The 22,503-nt window shown below is 35.8% G+C and overlaps 1 protein-coding gene across 6 annotated transcripts in view; it reads left to right on the top strand.

Moving 5' to 3' along the window:
- CNTRL (centriolin) overlaps window positions 1-22,503 on the top strand; it is an 85,147-nt gene that overhangs the window by 14,322 nt on the left and 48,322 nt on the right. For 5 of the 6 annotated variants that reach the window (XM_087419172.1, XM_087419170.1, XM_087419171.1 and 2 more), the window contains exons 4-11: window positions 1,531-1,661; window positions 3,049-3,190; window positions 5,413-5,599; window positions 8,568-8,761; window positions 14,957-15,076; window positions 15,965-16,193; window positions 18,095-18,204; window positions 20,437-20,631. In XM_087419172.1, coding sequence (XP_087275298.1) covers window positions 1,531-1,661; window positions 3,049-3,190; window positions 5,413-5,599; window positions 8,568-8,761; window positions 14,957-15,076; window positions 15,965-16,193; window positions 18,095-18,204; window positions 20,437-20,631 — 1,308 coding nt within the window. Of the gene's footprint in view, window positions 1-1,530; window positions 1,662-3,048; window positions 3,191-5,412; window positions 5,600-8,567; window positions 8,762-14,956; window positions 15,077-15,964; window positions 16,194-18,094; window positions 18,205-20,436; window positions 20,632-22,503 lie in introns of those variants that run through there. The other variant, XM_087419174.1, reaches the window with a different exon arrangement.

Raw genomic sequence — 22,503 nt, 5'->3', positions numbered from 1 at the left:
AGGAAGTCATTTGGATTTAGCAGTTAAAAAGCTTTTCCTTTATTTCTTAAACCCACCAAGTTCGTTCTTTTAGGGCCTTTGCATTTTTTTTCCCTCTACCTAGTATTCTCTGCCCCTAGATGTTCACACAGCTGACTTTTTGTTCTCAACTCAGTGTACTTCCTCTGTGAGGCCTTCTCTTACCACCCAATCGCAGTTAGCCACCTTCTCCTCAGTCACTCCCTCTCATTCTTTCAGTCAACAGATATTTATTTAGCACCCACTGTGTGCCAGGCATTAGTGCTATAGCAGTGAACACAGCAGACAATCTGCCCTCTTGGTGCCTTGCATTCTGTCACATCATGTTATCTTTATTTTCTTGTTAGTACACTTCAGTGTGTGAAAATTTTGTTTCTTCATTTGTTTATTGGCTTTCTCTGTGAATGAAAACAAGAAACTTGTTTTCCTTATTCACCACTGTATTTCCAGTACCTAAAACAGCTTCTGGCGTGTAATCCGTGTTTGATAAATATTTGTGAATTGGGTGAATGAATGGTGATCTTGGAGAGAAGCATTTGAATACATAGGAAGGGCAGAAGATACATTGCCTTACCAGTAGAATAAGAGTGAATGAAAGACAATGAGCAAATGTACACAACTCTTGTGAGAACATGGTGGCAAATGAGGGAGAGAAAATGATAGCTTGATTGGAAAACAACTTCAGTGCAAGGTAATTTATTTTATTTGTTTAGAAGAGATTGAGTGTGTTGAATGCAGGCTCCTGTAGCAGGGAAATCGTCTAGTTCACTGGTATACCTCCATTGTGTGGTGCCACACTTGGTATGTAGTAAATATGTAATGAATATCTGTTAAATAATGACTTTTTAAACTTGAGGGGAAGATCCAGGAGAGAGAAAGAGACTGAAGATGCAAGAGCATGGGGAGAGGAGATGGGTGAGGTTATGAAGAGCATAAGTACCTAGCTGAACTTTGAAGAAAGAAGGAGAGGAGGACGGGAGAGATGTAGAAAAGTTGAGGTGGAGGAAAGGATAGTGGGGGAATCCTTGTTGGAGAGTGTTGCATTTTTTTTTTTTATTTTTTATTTTTTTAAAGATTTTATTTATTTATTTTTCCCCAAAGCCCCGGTACATAGTTGTCTGTCATAGCTGCACATCCTTCTAGTTGCTGTATGTGGGACGCGGCCTCAGCATGGCTGGAGGAGTGGTGCCTCGGTGCGCACCCGGGATCCGAACCCGGGCCGCCGGCAGCGGAGAGCACGCACTTAACCGCTAAGCCACGGGGCCGGCCCAAGAGTGTTGCATTTCTTAGTAGGAAGTGTTGTCTCCTGAGGGGCAAGGAGAGTTTGGCAGCTTGAGGAGAGCTGCTACTCCTGGTCAAGGAGAGCCACCCCAAGGCGTTGTCCAGGAGGGGAATAAGGGTTTATTATTCTCTGATGACTGATCAGAACAGCCCCTGATGCACATACTTACATGTTGTACTTATGTCAGGGCATCTGTTGTATAAAGTATTTATTCATTTGTTTCCAACTAGTATATCGAAAATTTGGAAAAATGTATTAAACTTGAAGTACTGAATCTCAGCTATAATCTAATAGGGAAGATTGAGAAGGTGGACAAGCTGTTAAAATTACGTGAACTCAACTTATCATATAACAAAATCTGGTAAGTAAATACTTCTTTGGGCAGCATTGCAGGGTTGTCTTTGTTAAAGAGGTGGATTGATCCTGCCACATGACTGAAGAATCTTTTGAAACAGCTGGCACTTTGATCCTTATTCATTGATAGCCTAGCCCTCACAGATGATAACTGTCTTCATGTTTTGGCCTTACTAAAGTACAGTATCTCATCTAGCGTTATCAAAGAAGGAGTTATATTTTTTGAGTACCAAATTTTATCTTAATTTCATTTTTGACAGTAAGTTTTCCCAGATATAGTCTGTGATTCACTGCCTTATTACATTAAGAAAGCTGACATGAAGCAGAATGTTTTAACTCTGTCATTTTGATCCTAAAGATATTTCAGCCTATTTTGAGCTTATGTGTTTATCCTGATGTTCTTTGCTCATTGCTGTAAGAAATATGCTCTCAGTCTTGTTTCCACTTCATAATATATATTGCTCTGAGAAATAAACGTAATAAAACTGACAGTGGCTAAAACTGCGCATAGGAAACTTGTTATAGACAAAATGATACAATTATCAAATCTTGAAAATCTTCATATCTGTATACTTTGCCCACTTTAGACTTGATATATATAATGGCCAAAAAACCAAAACAACTAATAGTGGCAGAAGCTCTAATAGTTCAAAAATAAAATGAGAATAAAACTGATTAATGAATCAAATCATTAATGTAAAGTTTGTATAAAAAATAATTGATCCTGGTGAAAATAATTTCAACAAAATAAAAATGAAAATGAAGCTTGGAAATATTTTCCCAGCATAGAAAATTGACAAAGGAATTAAATTAGAATTAACTTGGGAAAATATTTCATCAATGAAAATTCATCAATATGGGTGATAAATGTTTTATTAATTTAAATATTCTCATTAAAATGTTTATGTTCATAAACATAGTATCATTTCTAAGGGATCCTCTAGCTCAAAATGGCAGCCATACCCTACTGGCATAGCTCATCTTTTGGTGATGATTTAAGGTAATAATTAAGGACATCTTCTCTTAGACAGGGCTGTAGCACATAGCACAATGTGTGCTGTTGAGTTTTCCAGCTCTCCCCGGGCTGTCTGCTAGTATGCTTCACAGTGGTTAGTGAGAATGCCATGGACAGACTCTTCTTTTCTGTGTTGTGGGATCCTAAAGTCTGAAAGTAAGATAGGTGGGATTCCTAGGCACAGTAATGAAGTTTACCAGAGCTGTTCTGGTAAATTTGTTTTTAGCCACTTTTTTTGGTTCTTATTTATGAAAAGCATTGACAAATTATAATTATGAAAAGTAACGCCACATAAAACCAAGGCTGTTTATTCTAAAAATACAATGGAGGGACTCCATCATTGTACTTACTAAGTTTGATTTTACCCTTTGGTTTCCAGCAAAATTGAAGGCATAGAAAATATGATTAATCTGCAAAAGCTAAACCTTGCAGGAAATGAAATTGAACATATTCCAGTATGGTTAGGGAAGAAGTTAAAATCTTTGCGAGTCCTCAATCTGAAAAGCAACAAGATATCATCGGTAAGTTATTCAAAGTAGCGAGAATTTCTTTCAAATTTTTGGACTTGTTGGAAAAAAAAGATTAAAATCTAAGTTTTTAAAAAATGAGATTTCTTCTTTTAAGGCCCTTGGTCCTTTGACCAAATATCAAATTCAGATATAACCTAGGATTCTTGAGGATAATTAAATATAGGCAGTGCTGGTTTTGCATGGTTCCGTGGTAACTGAGAGATGACCTCTTGGCATTTTCACCTCTATCATTTCATTTGAGCCTCAGAACACTCTTGTTAAGGAGACAGTGCAGGGATTATTTTTATAATATTATGAGTTAGGTACCATAGTCTTATTCCAAGTAAAGTCTCAGAGAGGTTAAGTCTCTTACCCAAAGTTACACAACTTGTGTCAGAATCCAGGTCACTGAATGCCTGGAACTGAGTTCTTTTTTTCAAACTTATGATTTAATCTTGATTCTAGTGTTAGGTGTTGGAGGTTAATCACTAGCTTTTCATAGTAGAGCAACTATGTTATCATGGTTCATATATCTGATAATGATGTATATTTTTCTCTGGAGTATAATTTATGAGTTTCATATGACATTGATACAATTAGATATTCAAAAAGCATTGTTAAGTAAAAACATTATTTAAATGTGCATTCAAATTTTAACAGTCATGCTGTAGTAATTTAAAGAACTTCAGTCTTAGAATAGAAAATAAAAGATGTCACTTCTAATATGGGTCTAGACTTGCCTTCTGTGACCTTGGGGAATCCCTTCATCTCTCTAAAATTCACTGTTTAAATTGGAGAAAACAGCCTCCCCTCCCCCCACCGCCTCCTGTATAGGAGTGCTGTGGGGCTCAGATGAAATGATAGACGTGAAAATACTTTAAAAACTTTTAAACACTAAATAACTCTAAGGTTGTATACCTTAAACCTTCACCAGTGGAAGCTAATAATAATAAACATTTGTTTAAGCTGTGCAGTTAACAGTGTCTATGCTTTCTTATTTCGTCTTCATAAAGATCTGGTAAGGTAACTCTCTACCATTTCACTGTGACAGCCCAAGAGCCTCAGAGCCCAAGCCCCTACCATGTTGCACAGCATCACCTTGGAGCTCTTGGAGCTTATGAGGTGATGGGAATAGGTAGCCATGAGTTTAAAATTTGCCACAAATATTCCTCAAAGTAGTTGATCCTTAGATAGTACTCAGCATCAGCTGATGTTAACAGGAAAATCATTCAATAAATATTTATTATTATTTCAATTTTGTGTGACATTCTCATCCCAGTTCATATTTGACATTGGCATCATAAGAGTGATACACATTCACTTGGGAGAAGTTTGTTTGTACTAGCTATTAGCAGTATCCCTCTTTGGATAAATGTAAAAATCTCACTTCAAAACTGTGAGTTGCTCCACATATCCTTATTTCTTTTAACTATCAATTATAACTGTTATCTGAAGATTTACTAAAATCTTTTTTTATAGCCATTTATATTTTCAGTTTGTTTAATTGGTATGATGAAAAGGCAATAGGTTTAAGAGTTACACAGATTTTAATTCAAATCCTCTTTCATTTACTTATAACCCCTGAGCCTTGGGCAAGTCACCTAACTTCTTTGAACCTTGGTTTCTTCATCTATAAAATTAAGATGATACTTATAGGTTGTTTTGAGGAATCACAAATAAAATGGTATACGGAAAATGCCTAATACTGCCCTGATACACTGTACTCAGATACTCCCTTTCTATTCCTCCCTTCACACCACTACTTTTGGATAATGAGTTTCATGAATAAGTTCCTTCCATGTTAATAGCAATTTCCACGATTTATTACTTCCTTTAGCTATGTTTATGATTTTTAAATTAAATTATACCAATAGTAACGTCTTTTTCTCTTCCTTCCTTCCCTCCTCCCTCCCTTCTTGCCTCCCTCCCTCCCTCCCTCCCTCCCTCAGCTTTTTTTTTGTGGAGAAAGATTGGCCCTGAACTAACATCTGTTGCCAATCTTCCTCCTTTTCTTTTTTCTCCCCGAAGCCCCAGTACATAGTTGTATATCCTAGTTGTAGGTCCTTCTAGTTCTTCTATGTGTGGGACACCACCTTAGCATGGCTTGATGAGCGGTGAGTGGGTCTGTGCCCAGGATCCGAACTGGCAAACCCTGGGCTGCCGAAGTGGAACGCGCGAACTTAACCGCTACACCACTGGGCCAGCCCCAATTGTAACATTTTATATCATTTCAGCTCCAAGATGTAAGCAAGTTGAAACCGCTTCAAGATTTGACTTCTCTGATCCTAGCTGAAAATCCAGTTGTGACCCTTCCTCATTACCTCCAGTTTACCATTTTTCACCTCCGATCACTGGAAAGTTTGGAAGGTCAGCCAGTAACCACTCAGGACAGACAGGAAGCTTTTGAGAGATTCAGTTTAGGTAAGGTGACATTTTTTAAAAAACTAAATTTGAGTGGGAAAGGAATTTATTTTCAAAAGTTATCCAGAGAAATATATTGTATTATAAACTTTGTAGTGCTATTAAAATTAGCATGGAAAATGGTACCATAAATCGATTAATTCAACAAAGATTCATTAGGCATGTACTGTGAGTCAGGCACTGTATCTGGCACTAAGGATACAGTGGTGAGCAAGATGTGGTATTGGCCTTTGTGTAGCTTGTGTTTTAGTGGAGAAGACGGAGAAAAGCAACTAAACCCAGAAAAAGTAACAGAGGGGAGCCCCCTTTTTGGTAAAGTGGTGTAAAGGAATGGTTCTCTGAGAAGGTGACATTGAAGGTGAAGGCAGAGGCAAGAGAGGATTAGCCATGTGAAGAAAGGCATTCCGGGAGAGGGAGCAGCTTGTTCTTTGAGGTTGGAAAGACCCCGGTGAGTTAAGGAACTGAAAGAAGATCAGTATGACTGGAGGAGAGCTGAAGAAAAAGTTTGGAGAGATGGGGGGTGGTGGGGTGGCACAGGTCCTTGGGGTTTGGATTTTATTCCAGGTGCAGAAGAAGGCCATTGGCAATTTTTAAGCAAGGGTGGGACATGATCCAGTTTATCTATTAAGATTATTTTTGATGCAGGATGGAGAATGATTTGGAGCAGGGCAAAATGGAGATAAAGGGACATGTTAGGAGGCTGTTGCAGTAATCTAGGCTAGAAATGTTGATGGCCTGTATCTGGGTGGTGGATGTGGAATAGACAGATCAGTTTTGGAGGTAGAGTCAGCAGCAGTTTCTATGGATTGGATAATTCCCAGGCTTCTGGTTTGAGTAAGTGGTTGGATGGTGATATTGCTTGTAAAAATGGAAGCACTCAGAATGCTGAGTTTGAGTGTCTGTTAGATAAGCAAGAAGAGAGTCAGAAATGTGAGTCTGGAGTTCAAAGAGAGCTGTACTGGAGATATAAATTTGGGAGTCATCAGTGTAAAATGACATTTAATTCTACCAGAATCGATTAGCTCACTCGGGCAGAGGTTGGGAAGAGCTGGAAGGGAAACTAGCTAAGGAAACTGAGAAAGAGGGGCCAGTAAGGTAGGAGAAAACCATGAAATGGTGGGTTGGAAAAGCCCAGAGATGATTTCAAGACAGGAAGTGGTCAGCGATGTTGAATGTTGCTGAGACATGAAGAAGTAAGATGAGCACAGAGAAGTGCTTTAGATTGGCAACATAGGATGACAATCTTGACAAGAGCAGTTAAGGAGTGGTTGGGACAAACGCTAGATTATAGATTGAAAAGTGAATGGGAGGGAGACATTTGGGTGAAGATTTGAAATTTCCTCCCACAATTTCTCTCCCTTAGTACCTAATGAATGAATTAAAAAAAAAAACGTTTAAAAGTGAAAAAAAAATTCACCAATAGCTTTCAGACCAGGAAGTGGGCAGGAGCGAATGCAGTAAACCTCAAAGCTAATAAAGAAACAGAGGATATTGAAGAGTGGAGAGACAAATCATGGCTCAATTCTTTTGGTCTGTGAGAAGACAAGAAGATGAGATCAGAGAAAAAGAGGAAAGATTGTTTCTTGATAAGAGGAACGGGACACTTTCTCCATCAGAAGGGAGAGAAGATAGGTGCAGATATGGGTAATTTTGTTGCTTTGGTGGCGGGAAAATGAAGAAGTTCCCACTGGTGGGGTCTGTTTTTTCAATGAAATATGAGACCATCAGCTGAGAAAGAAAATACGGGGAGTATGAGAGGTTTGAAGAAAAGAGGAAGGTATGAAATAGCCATTTTTAAAGTGTTAGGAAATGAGTCTGTATCTTCAACCATTTGAAATTGATGTTATTACATTTTGACTTACAAAAATGCAATTTCATATGGTTTGATCCAATACTTGAGAAATCTGATAAATTCTTATTAGTTTGGGATCCCCCATCTCAACATTTGTTACCCTGAAGTTTATGTTTTGAAACCATTAAAAATATAAATAATGTAAAGGAAAGTCATCATGTAAATATACTATTGGGAGAAATGTTTAAACTACTTATAATTCTTTCATGACTTTGAATATTAATTAGGAGCATTTCGTGTGCTGAGCTCTTGGGATCCAATGGTGAGCCAGATAGATGCAGTTTCTGCTTTCACAGAGCTTTAGTGGGGAAGGCAGACAGCCAAGCTATTTGATCACCTTTTACAACTCTCTGTGTGATGAGGGCCACAGCAGAGGTGTAGGGTGGCATGAGAGCATCCCTGAGAAGCATCTAACTTGGGGAAAGGGTAGAGTCAGGCCAGTCTTCTCAAAACGTTTTTTAAAACTAAGACCTGGAGGATGCAAAATAGGCCAGTAGGAGAAAGAGGAAGACAGTTCCAGGCGGAAGGTGTGAATAAAAGCCTGCAGGTGAGAAGAAGCATCACAAATCTGAAGAAGTGGAATCATTTCAGAAAGGCTGCAGTGGGGTGCTCTTGAAAAAGAGGCTGAAGAGGGAGTTGGGGACCAAATCATGAAGAGCCTTATCAGTTCTTCATGTAAGCATTTTGGATCCTATCCTAAGCATAATAGGAAGCCTTTGAAGGATTTTTAAGATAACAGTATTTTGCAAACATGCTTGCAGCATCCTTTAAAGTGTAATTACTAATATCAAATAAAATATTGCATGTTTTTTATAGGCGACCTGGAAAAAAACCTCATTTATCAACACACAATTGAATTAAATACTTGGAAGTGTTGTCTTTTAAAATCGTTATCCAAATGATAATGCCTTCTTACCTCTTCATATAAATCACTTTCTAGCTCGAGATAGTCTTTTTTCCCAAACCCATAGTGAATAATTTTAAAAGTAAAATTATATTTATACTATTCTAAGACTTCTTTTGCTGTTATTTGAGAAATATTCTTACCTTCGAGTAGAAAATACAATGATGAATGAAAATACAATGATCAATAAACTATTAAATTTGTATTGGCAGAGGAGGTAGAAAGACTGGAAAGAGACCTGGAAAAGAAAATAATGGAAACTGAAGAGCTTAAGAGCAAACAAACAAAGTTCCTTGAGGAAATTAAAAATCAAGATAAATTGAACAAATCATTAAAAGAGGAGGCCATGTTACAAAAACAGAGCTGTGAGGAGCTAGAGAGTAACCTAAACACAAAAAATGAATTGGTAAGTCCTTATTTTACATTGCTTTGACTATATTCTCTTGAAATAGAGAATTCTTTGTCCTTGGGTCTAGAAACACAACTTCCTGACCATAGAATGGGGAAGATGTGGTTTAACAGAAATATGTACAAAAGTTTTTACAAGTTATAGTTGCCTGTGCACTGTATGATATGGCTGCCCAAAGAATGAGTGCTGCTTTGGGCTGCATCATGTGAAGTATGGTATCCAGAACATAGGAGGAAGGTGGAGCCCTGCACTATGAGGAGTTGGTCAGACTGCCCCTGAGTGTTTGTATTTTTTTTAACAACAACATTGTTGGTGAGACTGTACATTGGCAAAAACTTTTGGAAGGCAATTTGGCAAAATTATCCAAATTTAAACAGATATACCCTATGTCTTATGTATTGGAAATATTATATATAATATTTATATTATTTATTATAATATATTATGCTGTAATAGTTATAATGTTATATATAATATATATTTCCAATAATATATACTGTAGAAATAGTAGCACGAATGTGCAAAGATATTATATATGTGTACATACATATATATAAATACACATATACACATATATATACAAGGACATTCACTACAATATTGTTTATATTAACAAAATATTGAGAATAACTAAAATGTCTCAGTGAATATCTATGTGGTAGAATAATCGTGTTACTGTTAAAATGAGGTAGAGCTTTATGTCCTGATATGGAAGGATGTCTAACACATATTGCTGTGTGAAAAAAAGCAAGCTGTAAAGCAGTGTTATCAAGTATGATCCTGTATATAAAGATAAATATAATAGTATAAGTATGTGTAGGGAAAAATGGTAGAATATGTACCAAACTCTTGACAGTAGTTATTTCTGAGGAGTGGAATTATGAAGTACTTTCAGATTGCCATTTATGTATAACTGTAATGTTTAAATTTTATATAATTTGGCTTTATGGTTGAAATAGGTAGAAAAGATAATTCAAAAGAGAAAGATTTAGATAGACTAGATAACATATGATCAGAAGGTACCTGACCCAGAGGCTTCAAAGGTCTTGAGACCATATCCTCTGAGGAATGGCCAAAGCAATAGAGGTGTGTAGGCTGGAGAAGAGGAGACCTAGCGAGCTATGATGATTGCCTTCAGATAGTCGAAGGACTATCATAGAAGAGGGACTAGAGTTACTGACTAAGGTCCCATGAGATAAAATTAAGAAATGACAAATAGAATTACAGGAAAACAGTTTTTCCTTTAGTAATAAAGAAGAAATTTCTAATAGCTATCCTGAGATAAAATGTGATAACTTGGGAATGTGTTTGCTGTCACTGAAACAGGCACGTGCTCAGGTTTGGAGAAAGATAAAAAACATTAGACAGGGAGAAAGACTAAATGACCTTAAAAGTCCTTTTCAAACCAGAGAATCTGATTCTATGAAATTATTAGGCTACTTTCCTTAAAGGGAAAAATAGCTATTGGTACTCTCCTCTTTTTTTTTTCTTTTGACAATTCTTTTTCTGATCTATACGTAACTCAAAGAATTATATTTCTCAGGTAACTAACAGAATCCTAGCTACAGTTATCTTTTTTTTTGCATCCCCTTTCAAGATTGGCGTTCTGGCTTAATTACATGATTTGTTGACAAGAATTCTGCTTAAGCACTTACATTTTTTAGCAAGAAAAAAGTGTTCCTTCCTTTGTGTATAGAGGGAAATTGTTTCTTGAAGTCTGAATATGTTACCTCCTTCTTGAGCTCTTCTTTGCCTGAGAAAAATGGTAATTTATACCAGTGGGACGTGATGAAAGACAGGGCAGCTTCCCAGCTCTGTAAGTCAAATATTCAGAGCATTTGTGGGTTCCTTCATATACTTCTTCTTAGTTTTCAAATATGTCAGCTATATTCTGAAGGCATACTATATATGATGTTAATAATCCAGTGATGGTTTTATATTATACGTACTTTGTTGCTCTCCATTCCATAATAGAGTGGATTGATGAGTAATTAAATCATTGGATACTTACATGACAATCAATTTTATTTTAGCAGTGAACTCTTTGTGCCATCACTTTTTAACATATATTTAATATACAAAAATAAAAAATAGTACTTACTGTGGTATCACTTGACATTTGTGAACATTTAATAAATTTTCCTGAGTTATTGATCTTTTTCATAATGTAGAATCCATCTTTTATTACTAAGGTAAAAGAACTTTATAACTTCTATATGCTGACTCCCTGGTACATGTTAGTCAACCCATTGAAAACCTTGGCAAAATGTTATATTTTATGACTTTGCACTATCCCAGAATTATGGATTATTATAGTTGCCTAGTTTTCTCTTTTGTTTATTTATAATGTTGATATATTTGTGCTGTGAATAAATGCTTTGTAAATTGTCAATAGTTTTTGCTGGGTTTTTTTCTGTAACTATTTTTGGTTAGAGGACAGATTGTGCTTTTCTTTGCTTCATTATGTTATTTTTATCGTTAACCATTTAAAAATACATTTATATACAAACTTAATATATGTCTATTCTAACAAATTCAGACAACACAGATGTATACAGTAGAAAATGAAGGTCTCACTCTTCCCCTACCCTGTTCCCTGGATGTTAATACATATCCTTTTTGTTTTCTATGCTTATACAGTATATATGTAATTACATAATATATAGGTAATTAAATATATATACCTTTGAATATTTTTGTGATTTAGAAAATAAGAATCTTACTATATATTTTTTAATTCTGCATCTTATTCTTTACAAAACCATATCTCATGGACAGCTCTCCAAGTTAAAAAAAAATACATGTGCGTGCGCACACACACACACAAATCTTCTTTATTTTTTTCAAAGTCTATATTGTGTTCCATTATATGGCTCCTTCATAGTTTATTTAGCCTACTCTTATTGATGAATATTTAGGTTGCTTCTACTTTTTTGCTATTAAAAATAATACTGCAGAGAAAAATCGTTGTGTATGTGTATATCTTATGCATTTATACTAGTAATTTCTTAGTATAAATCACTGCAAGTGGAATTACTCTGTAATTTGCATTTAAAATTTTGGTAAATATTAATGCACCCTTCAAAAAGCTTATAACTGCTTTACAGTTCTACAGCAGTGAGTGAAAGAGCCCAATTTCCCACTTTGTATTATTATTTTGAACTTGTAAATAGGATAGGAAAAAAATGGAATCTCATTGCTTTAATTTCACATTTCTTTAGTTGTTGGAGAGTTGAGTATGCCTATGTATTTATTAGCTGTTTTGTATTCTTTAAATTCATATTGTTTTGCCTGTTCTTTTATTATTCCAAAGGACTATTCTATATTAAAAAAAGAATTCTAGGTCTTATTCTAAGAGCCTACATTTGAAAAACATTTTCCATTATCTCATGCAGAATATATGGTGATAATATCGTGTACAGTTGTATAATATTTTCCAGTTTCATAAAGTAGTTCCTCATACAGTAGTTCAGTTAACCTATAAAAGAAATGTAACATGGAAGTAAAACTTCTGATGGCCATTTAAACTATAGTAGTCCCCCTCCTGCCACTAACAAATATTAACTTTTAGCTTTAATATTAATATTACTCTTTGTCTATTTGCAAGTTATTTAACTGTTCTTCAGTTTCCTCATTTTTAAAATGAGAATGATTTACCTTTCCTGCCAGCCTCACTTAGTTGTGAGGATTTAATGAGGTGATGAATGTGAAAATAATTTGAAATGAATCAAACTAAGTAATAGAAGGTAGTAAATCTGTAACTCATAGTTAGAATGATGATAAAATGTGTCCGTGTAAGAATAATGCAAGTACTAATAACAGTATCTTCCTAAGGTAAGTTGTCAGTGAAGAGCAGCTGTATTATTACAGCCCAACTCTCCAGAGTTCTCCAGATGATGGTCTCTGTTTGCTTCTTTCTCCTTTTAGCCTTTGTCTTGGTTTCTTGCAGACCCTTTTCTGCCGATTCTTTATTCTTCCTTAAAGGTAGTTCCTTCAGGGCTGAATTGCACACTATGTGTTTCATGGTTTGCATGATAACTTGTATTAATATGCTTATGTACATTTTAAGTTTTGAAACTGGCTTGCCTTCTTGAGAAATGTGCTTGTGTGTTTATGTATATTTTTTTAATGGATGTATACATAGGAGAGTGAATTTGAATGTGGGGGAAGGAATTTGTATCATTTTTCCTATTGGTAAATATGTTAACTGCAGTCAACTCTTGATTATCCACAGCTAATACCGTAACTAGCCTACTTTCTGGGTTCTTTGATTCCTGATTTGCTCATTTATATATTTCCTCAGTGGACATTTATTGAATGCTTACTATATGCTAAGCCTAGTGCTATAAAAGACACAAAGGTGCTTTACGATGCACAGAGTATGATTATTTGCCTGCAGAGATCAGTCCATGCGTTCTCCATGATTCAGTCACATTTGCCTTTGTTTGACCCTACTGCCAATGATCTTTGGGGAGAGAAGTTGAAGATTAGTTGACTCTGTTGATTGTGAGTTGCTTTCTTGAGACTCGGGGACTTGTGAGCATTCAGTGAAAGTATGAATGTGGGTAATGTGCTGGACACCCTGCACCAGGACATTGAAGGCAGCATAGGACAATAGACAGAGTGCTGGATTTGAAATCAGGAGACTTGGAATTGAACTCTGCCTCTTCCACTACCAGCTGTGCAACTGGGCAAGTTATTTAACCTCTCTGTGCAGCTTTTATCATCTCATAGGGTAGTTGTGAAGATTCAGTGACACAGCACATGTAAAATGCTTAGCACACTGTCTGGCATACCGTCAGTTCTCGATCAAGATTACCTGTTATCCAGGTTAGCATTACTTCCACTTTGACGGATAATCAGGAGGTGACTGTAAGCTAAATCATGCACGACTTTGATTTCCTGGGCCTTGTAAAATGTTCATGGTAGTTTATGTTTTATTCTCTTCAGCTTGCATTTTTATATTAATGAAGTTTTTCTGCATGTCTTTTGTCTGGTATCTACTGTCGGAGGCTGGCAAAAAAAAAAAAGGCAAAAATCACTTAGTAGACCTTTGAAATGAACTTGAAGGATTGGTTTAGTAGAAAGGGGGCTGGTACTCGTAGTTTAATAAAGTATTTAGCCTCTACCACTAATCTAATATGTAACTTTTGACAAGTCAGTTCACCAATCTGGGACTCAATTTCTTTATTTATAAATTCATAAAATTAGATTGGATGATTTCTTCTAGCTCCAAAAATTTCCAAGAATAACTAAGAAGTTGTAATTTTGTAGAATTACTTTACTAAAAATTTAATGTTACATATTTGGATCTGATTAAGCTTATTCACATCCCTTATCCTCTATTACAAAGAATAATGTTCTGAACACTTAAAACGCAGATACCATGAGCCAAAATACTACAGCAACAACAGTACAACAATTAAAGCCAATCTCTTATTTCTGTCTTCCTCATTCTTCCTTCTGATCCTTTTGTAATTAATGTCAAATAATTTTCATCCACAATTTGAAGCTATCATTAAAATCCCAGAGTAAGTTAAATAAATTAGTGTTAATTATTGGGAAATCAGGGAGCAGGTACTTAGTAGACTACTTACTTAAAAATAATTGATACAGGGGCTGGTCCAGTGGCACAGTAGTTAAGTTTAGCGTGTTCTGCTTCGGCGGCCCGGGGTTTGCAGGATCGGATCCTGGGCGTGGACCAACACCTCTCATCAAGCCATGCTGTGGTGGCATCCTACATACAAAATAGAGGAAGATGAGCACAGATATTAGCTCAGTGGAACTCTTCCTCAAGCAAAAAAGAGGAAGCTTGGCAACAGGTGTTAGCTTAGGGCCAATCTTCCTCACCAAAAAGAAAAAAATTATATATATATATATATGTAATTGATACAGAGTTATTTTCATTTTTGGATAAGCAAATTTAAATGGTTTTTAAAATCTTTATTCATTGTATCCTGAAATAGCGTATAAACTTCAAAGGTCTTTTATGTGATCCCTTATGAAACGATAATTTTGTGTTTCATTCTTTGTAATACTTTAGAATTAAGATAAAATGCTCTGAATGTTGTGCTATTTGCTGTGGAGTTTAAAACAATATACTTATTAGTTATGATTAGAACTTGCCATACCATTGTACTTTTTTACTAACTTACTGACACTGTGTTGTTTCATATCAAATGGGGCCAATAGTTAAAACAGAAGACCATGGAGCTAACACGAGCATGTCAGAAACAGTATGAGCTGGAACAGGAATTGGCCTTTTATAAAATTGATGCTAAATTTGAGCCACTAAATTATTATCCATCAGAGGTGAGTTATTTTAATTTTTTAGTAATCCAAAGTTAAAGCCAGCATAGAGTGGGGCCGGGGACGGGGAGCAATGGAGACATTTAGCGGATTTCATCAATAACCACTCCACTTTCTTGTTATGAGGGCATCAGCAGAGTAAATGTATTTTGGTTAAATCTGTGAATTATTTGGCTCAGTAAGTTAGAGCAGTGTCTAAAAGAGGTTACAAGCCCCAGGAGGATCTTTGCCCACAGCCATATTGATAACCCAAAGCAGCCTTCTAATCCTCAGTTACCTCACTTGAGAGTATGGTTGATCAGCTTCTTTAAATCTAAACTTCCAGAAAAAGTACATTGCCTGCTTCAGTGACCATGGAATAGCCATCTCCCTACGTTGTTTGTTCAATAATCAGTGGGTTCAGTATTAGTCAACTATTATTTGTACAAATGCCACTGTAACAGAGGAATTGCTTAACTTCTAAGACCTAGTGATTCCAATCAATACCATATATTATTTAGTAAAAATTCAATTATTAAAATTTATTAGACTGAGATTTTACTTGTATATTGGCCAAGAAATCAAAATAAAACACCTAGATTTCTGACTTGAGAGACTAAGCAGTGCTAAAAATCACACAACGGTAGGCAGTTCTTTAATCAACCAATCCAATCAATCCAAACTTACTTTTCAGGGATAGGAGGACGAATCCTTTGAGACCATTTTTAATTCTAGTTCCTTTTTGGTATATTAAGAATAAGATAAAAGAATGATATATATTTTTCAACTTCTAGGCATGTGGGATTAATATGTAGGCAATTCTGTGATATGTTCTTCACTAATAAAATGAATAGTCACTTGACTGCTTTGAAGTTATTTACTAAACCATAAATCTATTTATTTTGCTTTTAGTATGTTGAAATTGATAAAGCCCCAGATGAAAGCCCTTACATTGGCAAATCCAGATACAAGAGAAATATGTTCACCACAGAGAGTTACATTATCGATAATGCCCAGCCAATAGAGATCAGGAAGATGGAGCCAGATGAAGGGGAACAACTTAGAAGTCAGCATGTGAACTTGAGAGCCCATACGCCACTGGACATACAACTGGAAGACAAAGAAAAAAAAATAAGTGCAGGTTAAAAAAAGTTATTTTATTATTTTTTATTTTTATTTATTGCGGTAACATTGGTTTGTATCATTATATAAATTTTGAGTGTACATCATTCTATTTCTATTTCTGTGTAGATTACATCATATTTGCCACCCAAAGACTGATTACAGTCCATCACTGTACACATGTGCCTAATGACCCCTTTCGCCCTCCTTTCCCCTCTGATAACCACCAATCCAATCTCTGTCTCTATGTGTTTGTTTGTTGTTGTTTTTATCTTCTATTTATGAGTGACATTATACAATATTTGACTTTCTCCCTCTGACTTATTTCACTTAGCATAATACTCTCAGGGTCCATCCATGTTGTCACAAATGGCCAGATCTCCTCCTTTTTTATGGTTGAGTAGTATTCCGTTGTGTATATATAAAATAAGTGCAGGTTAAAAAAAGTTATTTTAAATTCTTTAAAAATATGAAAAAATTGACTATATAGGCAAATTTTGTTTTATAATTCTAATTAAACATGCTGAAGGTATTTATTGTTTACATGAAAAGTCTAAAACAGAAGTAGTGATTCATTGAGCAGATTATTTTTTAATGATTCCTGTTATGGCTAGGAATAGGGTTTTTGAGAGTAATTTGATGGCAACATGTCCAAGAGATCCAAGAATGCATAAATCTTGTCATTCCAACAGGTCCTTCTCACCACTGGAGCTATACATTCAAAGATATAATTAGTAATAATTGATGCAAGTAAAGTACCATTGTTTGATTACAATGCATGTAGCCAAAACCTAAAGCAGTGCTTTGGATAAACTGGATCAGTGCACTCTCCTTAGGCTTGGGCCCAAGGCTGGCCTCTGACTCTTCCTGGCCTGTTTCATACGCTACCCCTCAACCTTCTCCCCTGCCCTCCAAAAATGTCTAATTCACGGGATCTTACCACCTCCTGGAAAATCATAAAGAGGAAGAAGTCAATCCAAGAGGACACTTAAGACACCCTGCCAATGACAAACTTTGAATCCACTTACCCACTCAGCTGCATGGATGTAGAAGAAGGAGAAAGCAGACCTGAGTTCATGCATCCCACTAGTAATCATGGCCCCATTGTGGGGCTCTCACCAATCAGATTAACAGCTCATCTTCCCTTTGTTGGTAACTAAATGGAAAACATGGAAGGCCAGTAGAGGTTGACTTGGAGAGGGGAGAAAAGAGACTGAGTTGTCCATGTGTACATATACTATATGCAAGGCTCTGGAGGGGGAAAGCAAAAATAAATCAGATATATGTGTAGACTAACTTCAAGGGGCTCATAGTTTTGTAGGAGGCAGGGAGGGGAGAGAGGGAGAGAGAGAAATTGGAAATTTGAGGTAGAAAGTAATTGATTTGAGATCACCTCCAGCTTGGCGAGACTGTTCTGTAGTGAACTTCTTGATACTGAGTCCCATCATAAAACATTTATCTCTAACACAAGTTGTTTTTAATAGCTTGAACCTAATTATAGCTTAGTGACATATAAGTGCTTATTTACCAATAAAATCCTTATTCTCTCAAAAGAGCTTTTCAGTGTTGGGAGTATCAAGGAAAGCCCCTTTTATGTTAAGAATTTTACAAATAAAAGAGTCGATTATAGTTTTATAGCAAATCATGAAACTAGTCTGAAGATTAATATAAAGGAATATTAATATAGTCAAATATTATATTTATACATATCAAATATTACATTAATATAAAGGAATATAAACTAATATAAAGGAAAACCATCATGAGAAATTCCTTTTTTTTATTCCTGTGATTTATAATGACAATTTAATTGGGGGGGGAAGGGGAGGAGGTTATTGCAAAGGAAAAAAATTTGGTAGAAATTTGAGAATTCAAAACTTTTCTTGTGTGTGTTTGTGTGCATGGTTTTTAAACTTGCAGCACAAAGTCGACTGTCAGAACTGCATGATGAAATAGAAAAGGCAGAACAACAAATTTTAAGAGCTACTGAAGAATTTAAACAACTGGAAGACGCTATACAACTTAAAAAAGTATGTAAAAGCAAAGCAGCAATGTTAAGATGAAATGCAAAAAATAACATGTGTTTTCTCCCTTCATAACCATGTAAAACATTTTTTTAAATCAGTGCTGCCTAATTAATTGTGGGATAACAAATCTCAGAGTCAGATATGGTTCTAGCATTTTCCAGTTACATTTCCCTTCCATTCTTTATGACATCCTGTTAGCATTTTATAAAGTGTGTAGAAATAAATTACTTATAATTTATGTGAAAAGATGTATTTGGTCTAATTTATTATGAAAGTATCTACTTTATCCAAGGAAGTTGCTTCCTGATATATCTCTTCTAATTAAATTAAGCACTCCCCACTTTTAAGATCCTAGGACCTAGATTAAGAGCCAGAAGACATCTCTACTATACCATGAACATTATCAAACACAAGTAGCAAAAATGTAAATGATATAAAATACAGTGTACAAAAAGATGGAAATGATACACTCTCAGAAATTACCAGTGTGTCATGAAGAAGTAAGCAGCTCAAACCCATGATGTAATTGCAGAGGGAGAAAATTCAAAAAAGGAAGTATTTTGACTTTTCAGTTTTTAGATATGTAAGAGTTTTAGCTATTTGCAACTTTTAAAAATCAGTGTTTCAAAATTATGATGGTAACTGCATTCATACCATAAATAGATAGAACAAGAATGTGAAGTCCAAATTATAGATTCTTTTAAAAGATACACTGTATCGTTACTTTCAAATTATATAGTAACTAGAAATTGATTCAAGTTTATTGGAAGCTTACTATATATGCCACTCGCCGACTGGGCTGGCCCTGAGTAATGAATAAAACAGGTATGTATCCCTCCCTCATGGACAGGCTTGTAGAGGAAACAGACAATAAAATAAAAAAAAGTAAAAAAGAAATATATAGTTAAACAACATGTGTTGTAGGAAAAAATAGAAAATTAGTAGAGATAATAAAAAGGATATAATTTAGATTGTTGGGTCCCATAGAGGCCACTCTGAGGAGGTGACAATTAGAGACCCAAAGGATGAGAAGGATCCAGTGAGGCAGAGTTAGGTGAAAGAGTATTCCAGGCAGAGGTGACAGTGTGTGCAAAGGAATTCAGATGAAAGATTCGTCTGCAGAGTGAGGGAGAGTGTAGTGGAGGATGAAGGTCAAGATCGTGCAAGGTGTCACAGGCCATTTGAAAGAGTTTGAATTTTATTCTGAACATGATGGGAAACCATTGAAGGACTTTAGGTAGTAGACTGGCTGATCCTATTTGTATTTTTATAAGGTCACTCTGGCTACTGCATGAGAGTGAAATGGGGTGAGGGAGATGGAAAGAATGGAGATGTGTGCATCTGTTAGACTATTGTTTAGTACATGCAAGAGATGATAATGGTTTGGACTAGGAAGGTGATGGTGGACATGGAGAGAAAGCAAACTGATTCCAGGTAAAATCTGGCAGTAGAACTGATAAGATGTAAAAATGAGTTGCAAGTGGGGGACAAGGTGGAGTGAGCTCTCAAGAATGATGTTAATTAATAGTATTGGCCAAAGCTTTATATAGATTGATAGATGTAAATAATGTACATAATTTTTAAATAAATTGATGCTTACAAAGTGTGCTTGGAAAAAATAGTTATTTTAAATGAGTACATATAAGCCTAAATTTTTCATTACCTTATTAATTTGCTTGACATGCTAATAACAAGGGTAAGCGCTGTATATAGTCAGCTACCATTAATAGTCATGCACCGCATAATGATGTTTCGGTCAACAATGGACCGCGTATACGACGGTGAGCCTATAAAATTAGTACCATATAGCCTAGGTGTGTAATAGGCTATACTATCTAGGTTTGTGTAACTACATTCTATGATGTTCACACAACGACGAAATCACCTAATGATGCATATCTCAGAATGTATCCCCATCATTAAGGAATGCGTGACTGTATTATGGTTATTGTTATTAATAATTTACAAGGTGTTTATATTAGAATGACAACTGCATTTTTACCTGCAATTATTAGTTTTCATAAACTTTCATAAAATAAGACTTTCTACATATAATAAGCATAAAAGTATAAGATATGAATGAAGTGCCTAGATAACTCCTACCTTTTATTTTTATTTAAAAAAACCTGATAGAGCATAGAATACCTTTTTAAATTGTAGAAGTTGTTTTCTTTAAGTTTGTAAATCAGTGTTGCTGTCCTCTGTTAATTGTGTGTTGGGGTGTGGGGGGATTAGATTTCAGAAGCAGAGAAAGATCTTCTTTTCAAGCAGTTGAGTGGTAGGATACAACTTCTAAATAAATTACGCCAAGAAGCTCTGGATCTAGAAATGCAGATGGAAAAGCAAAGGCAAGAAATTGCTGAAAAGCAGAAGGAGATCAAGGACCTGCACATGGCCGTAGATAGCCTGGAGTCCAAAGACCCAGCACATGTAAGTAAATGAAGAGATTTTGGCTTGTTCTGTGGGGACTGGAATATCATTCTCTCTAGATATTACATCTTATCATTTTTAGCTGCAGAGTCCTTTCTGAAAGTCCCTTTTAGTTTGACGCACAAATTTGAGTGATAGATATGTTTATGTGTGTGTATATATATATATATAATATGTGTGTATTATATATATGTGTATTATATCTGTATGTGTGTGTATAAAATATATGTGTGTGTGTTTAAAACAAAACAACCTAGGGCTTGAAGGAGGTAGCTTTCAGTAGAATGATGGATGCATGGTACACTTATTTTTTTTTATGTGAAATTTCATTGTATTTCGAATCAAGAGAAACCTGCTCCAAAGTGCTCTCCAAACCTTTTACTCTTTCTCTCTCTTTGGTGAGATGGGAGAGCTGAAGGGAGTTCAGAGTCCTTTTTCTACCCCTTCTTTAATCCTTTATGCAATTATTCCACTAAAGCTATTTGTTGTTTCATATTGTTTTGTTTTGTCCTTAAAAAGGAAACATTTCTCTAGAGTATGTCTTCCTAAAATGTGGCCAGAGGTGATCAGGCAGTTGGATGATGGAATTAGGTTCTTGTCTCTTTCTGCCTCTACCCTGAGAAGTCTTACTAATGGCTTATATTTTAGCCACTATTTGTAAAATAGAAATAAAAATATTTCGTGCATATTTTACTGGTATACTTTGAATAATAAGGTTATTTTTTAAAGAACTTTTTAAGATTTCTGGATTAAGAGAATCATAGAATTTAACATGATAAGGACAATGCACTATAATTGCTTTAAGTAGTTGACAAGTTATTTAATTATCCCTTTAAATATTTTAGTAAAATGTCACAGATATTTTTTCAAGCCAGCTAATTTTGACAAAGGGTAACCTTATCATCACAGACGTAAGGTCTTTTCTAACAAAAGCCTAAGACTTAGTATTAAAATTGAAACCAGAAGTTGTCTTGATTATTTTAGAGAATTTTTGTCACATGAAAAATGAGATTTTAAATAATGTGTAATATGGTCAATAGCAAGCCCTGGTGGTCTAGTGGTTAAGATTCGGTGGCTGTCTTCCCCAGGGCCCAGTTTTGTTTCCTGGTCAGAGAACCACACCACCCGTCTGTCGTTTGTCAGTTGTCATTACTGTGGCAGCTGTGTGTTGCTGTGGTGCTGAAAGCTATGCTGCAGATATTTCAAATATCAGCGAGGTCACCCATGGTGGACAGGTTTCAGTGGCGCTTCCAGACTAGACAGACTAGGAAGAAGGACCTGGCCACCCACTTCCAAAAACACTGGCCATGAAAACACTAAGAGTAACAGCAGAGCATTGTCTAATATAGTGCTGGAAGGTGAGAGGGTGGCAGAAAGACTGGGTAGGGGTTCTGCTCTGCTGTACCCACAGTCACGAGGAGTCGGAATCGACTCGATGGCACTAACAACTAAAAATATGGTCAGTAGTATCTTACTTTATTGCATTTATTTGTTCAGATGTCTAACACTCCATGTAAGGCCCCTGAGGACAGGAACTGTATCCCCAGGGGCCAGCCCTATGTTTATGAGTGCTTGCATCAAGGAAGATGGGAAGGAACCGGCCTGTAGGCACTACCCAGAGCTGCCCCTTCCAGTTCTGTGATCTGTGAGTCTAATTAGAACCTAGATTGTATGTTTGCTTTCAACAAACGACTGCGATATTCTTTGCGTACTGGGAGTCTAATGCTCACTGGATTTCTGTAAAGAATTACACATAGAAAAGAGTTAAATGAGAAGTAGGAATGGCGTACAAGTTTTGAAGATAGCCAAAATCAATATGTGTTAGCGGAGATGAAGCATCAAACCAGATTTGAGGTTCCTTTTTGGTATTGT

Source organism: Ceratotherium simum, chromosome 29 (genome assembly GCF_057802395.1).
Source record: "Ceratotherium simum simum isolate JZ-2026a chromosome 29, ASM5780239v1, whole genome shotgun sequence".
Taxonomy (NCBI): Eukaryota; Metazoa; Chordata; class Mammalia; order Perissodactyla; family Rhinocerotidae; genus Ceratotherium; species Ceratotherium simum.
Note: the sequence above shows the minus strand (reverse complement) of the source record. Positions and strands in the feature narration are given on the sequence as shown.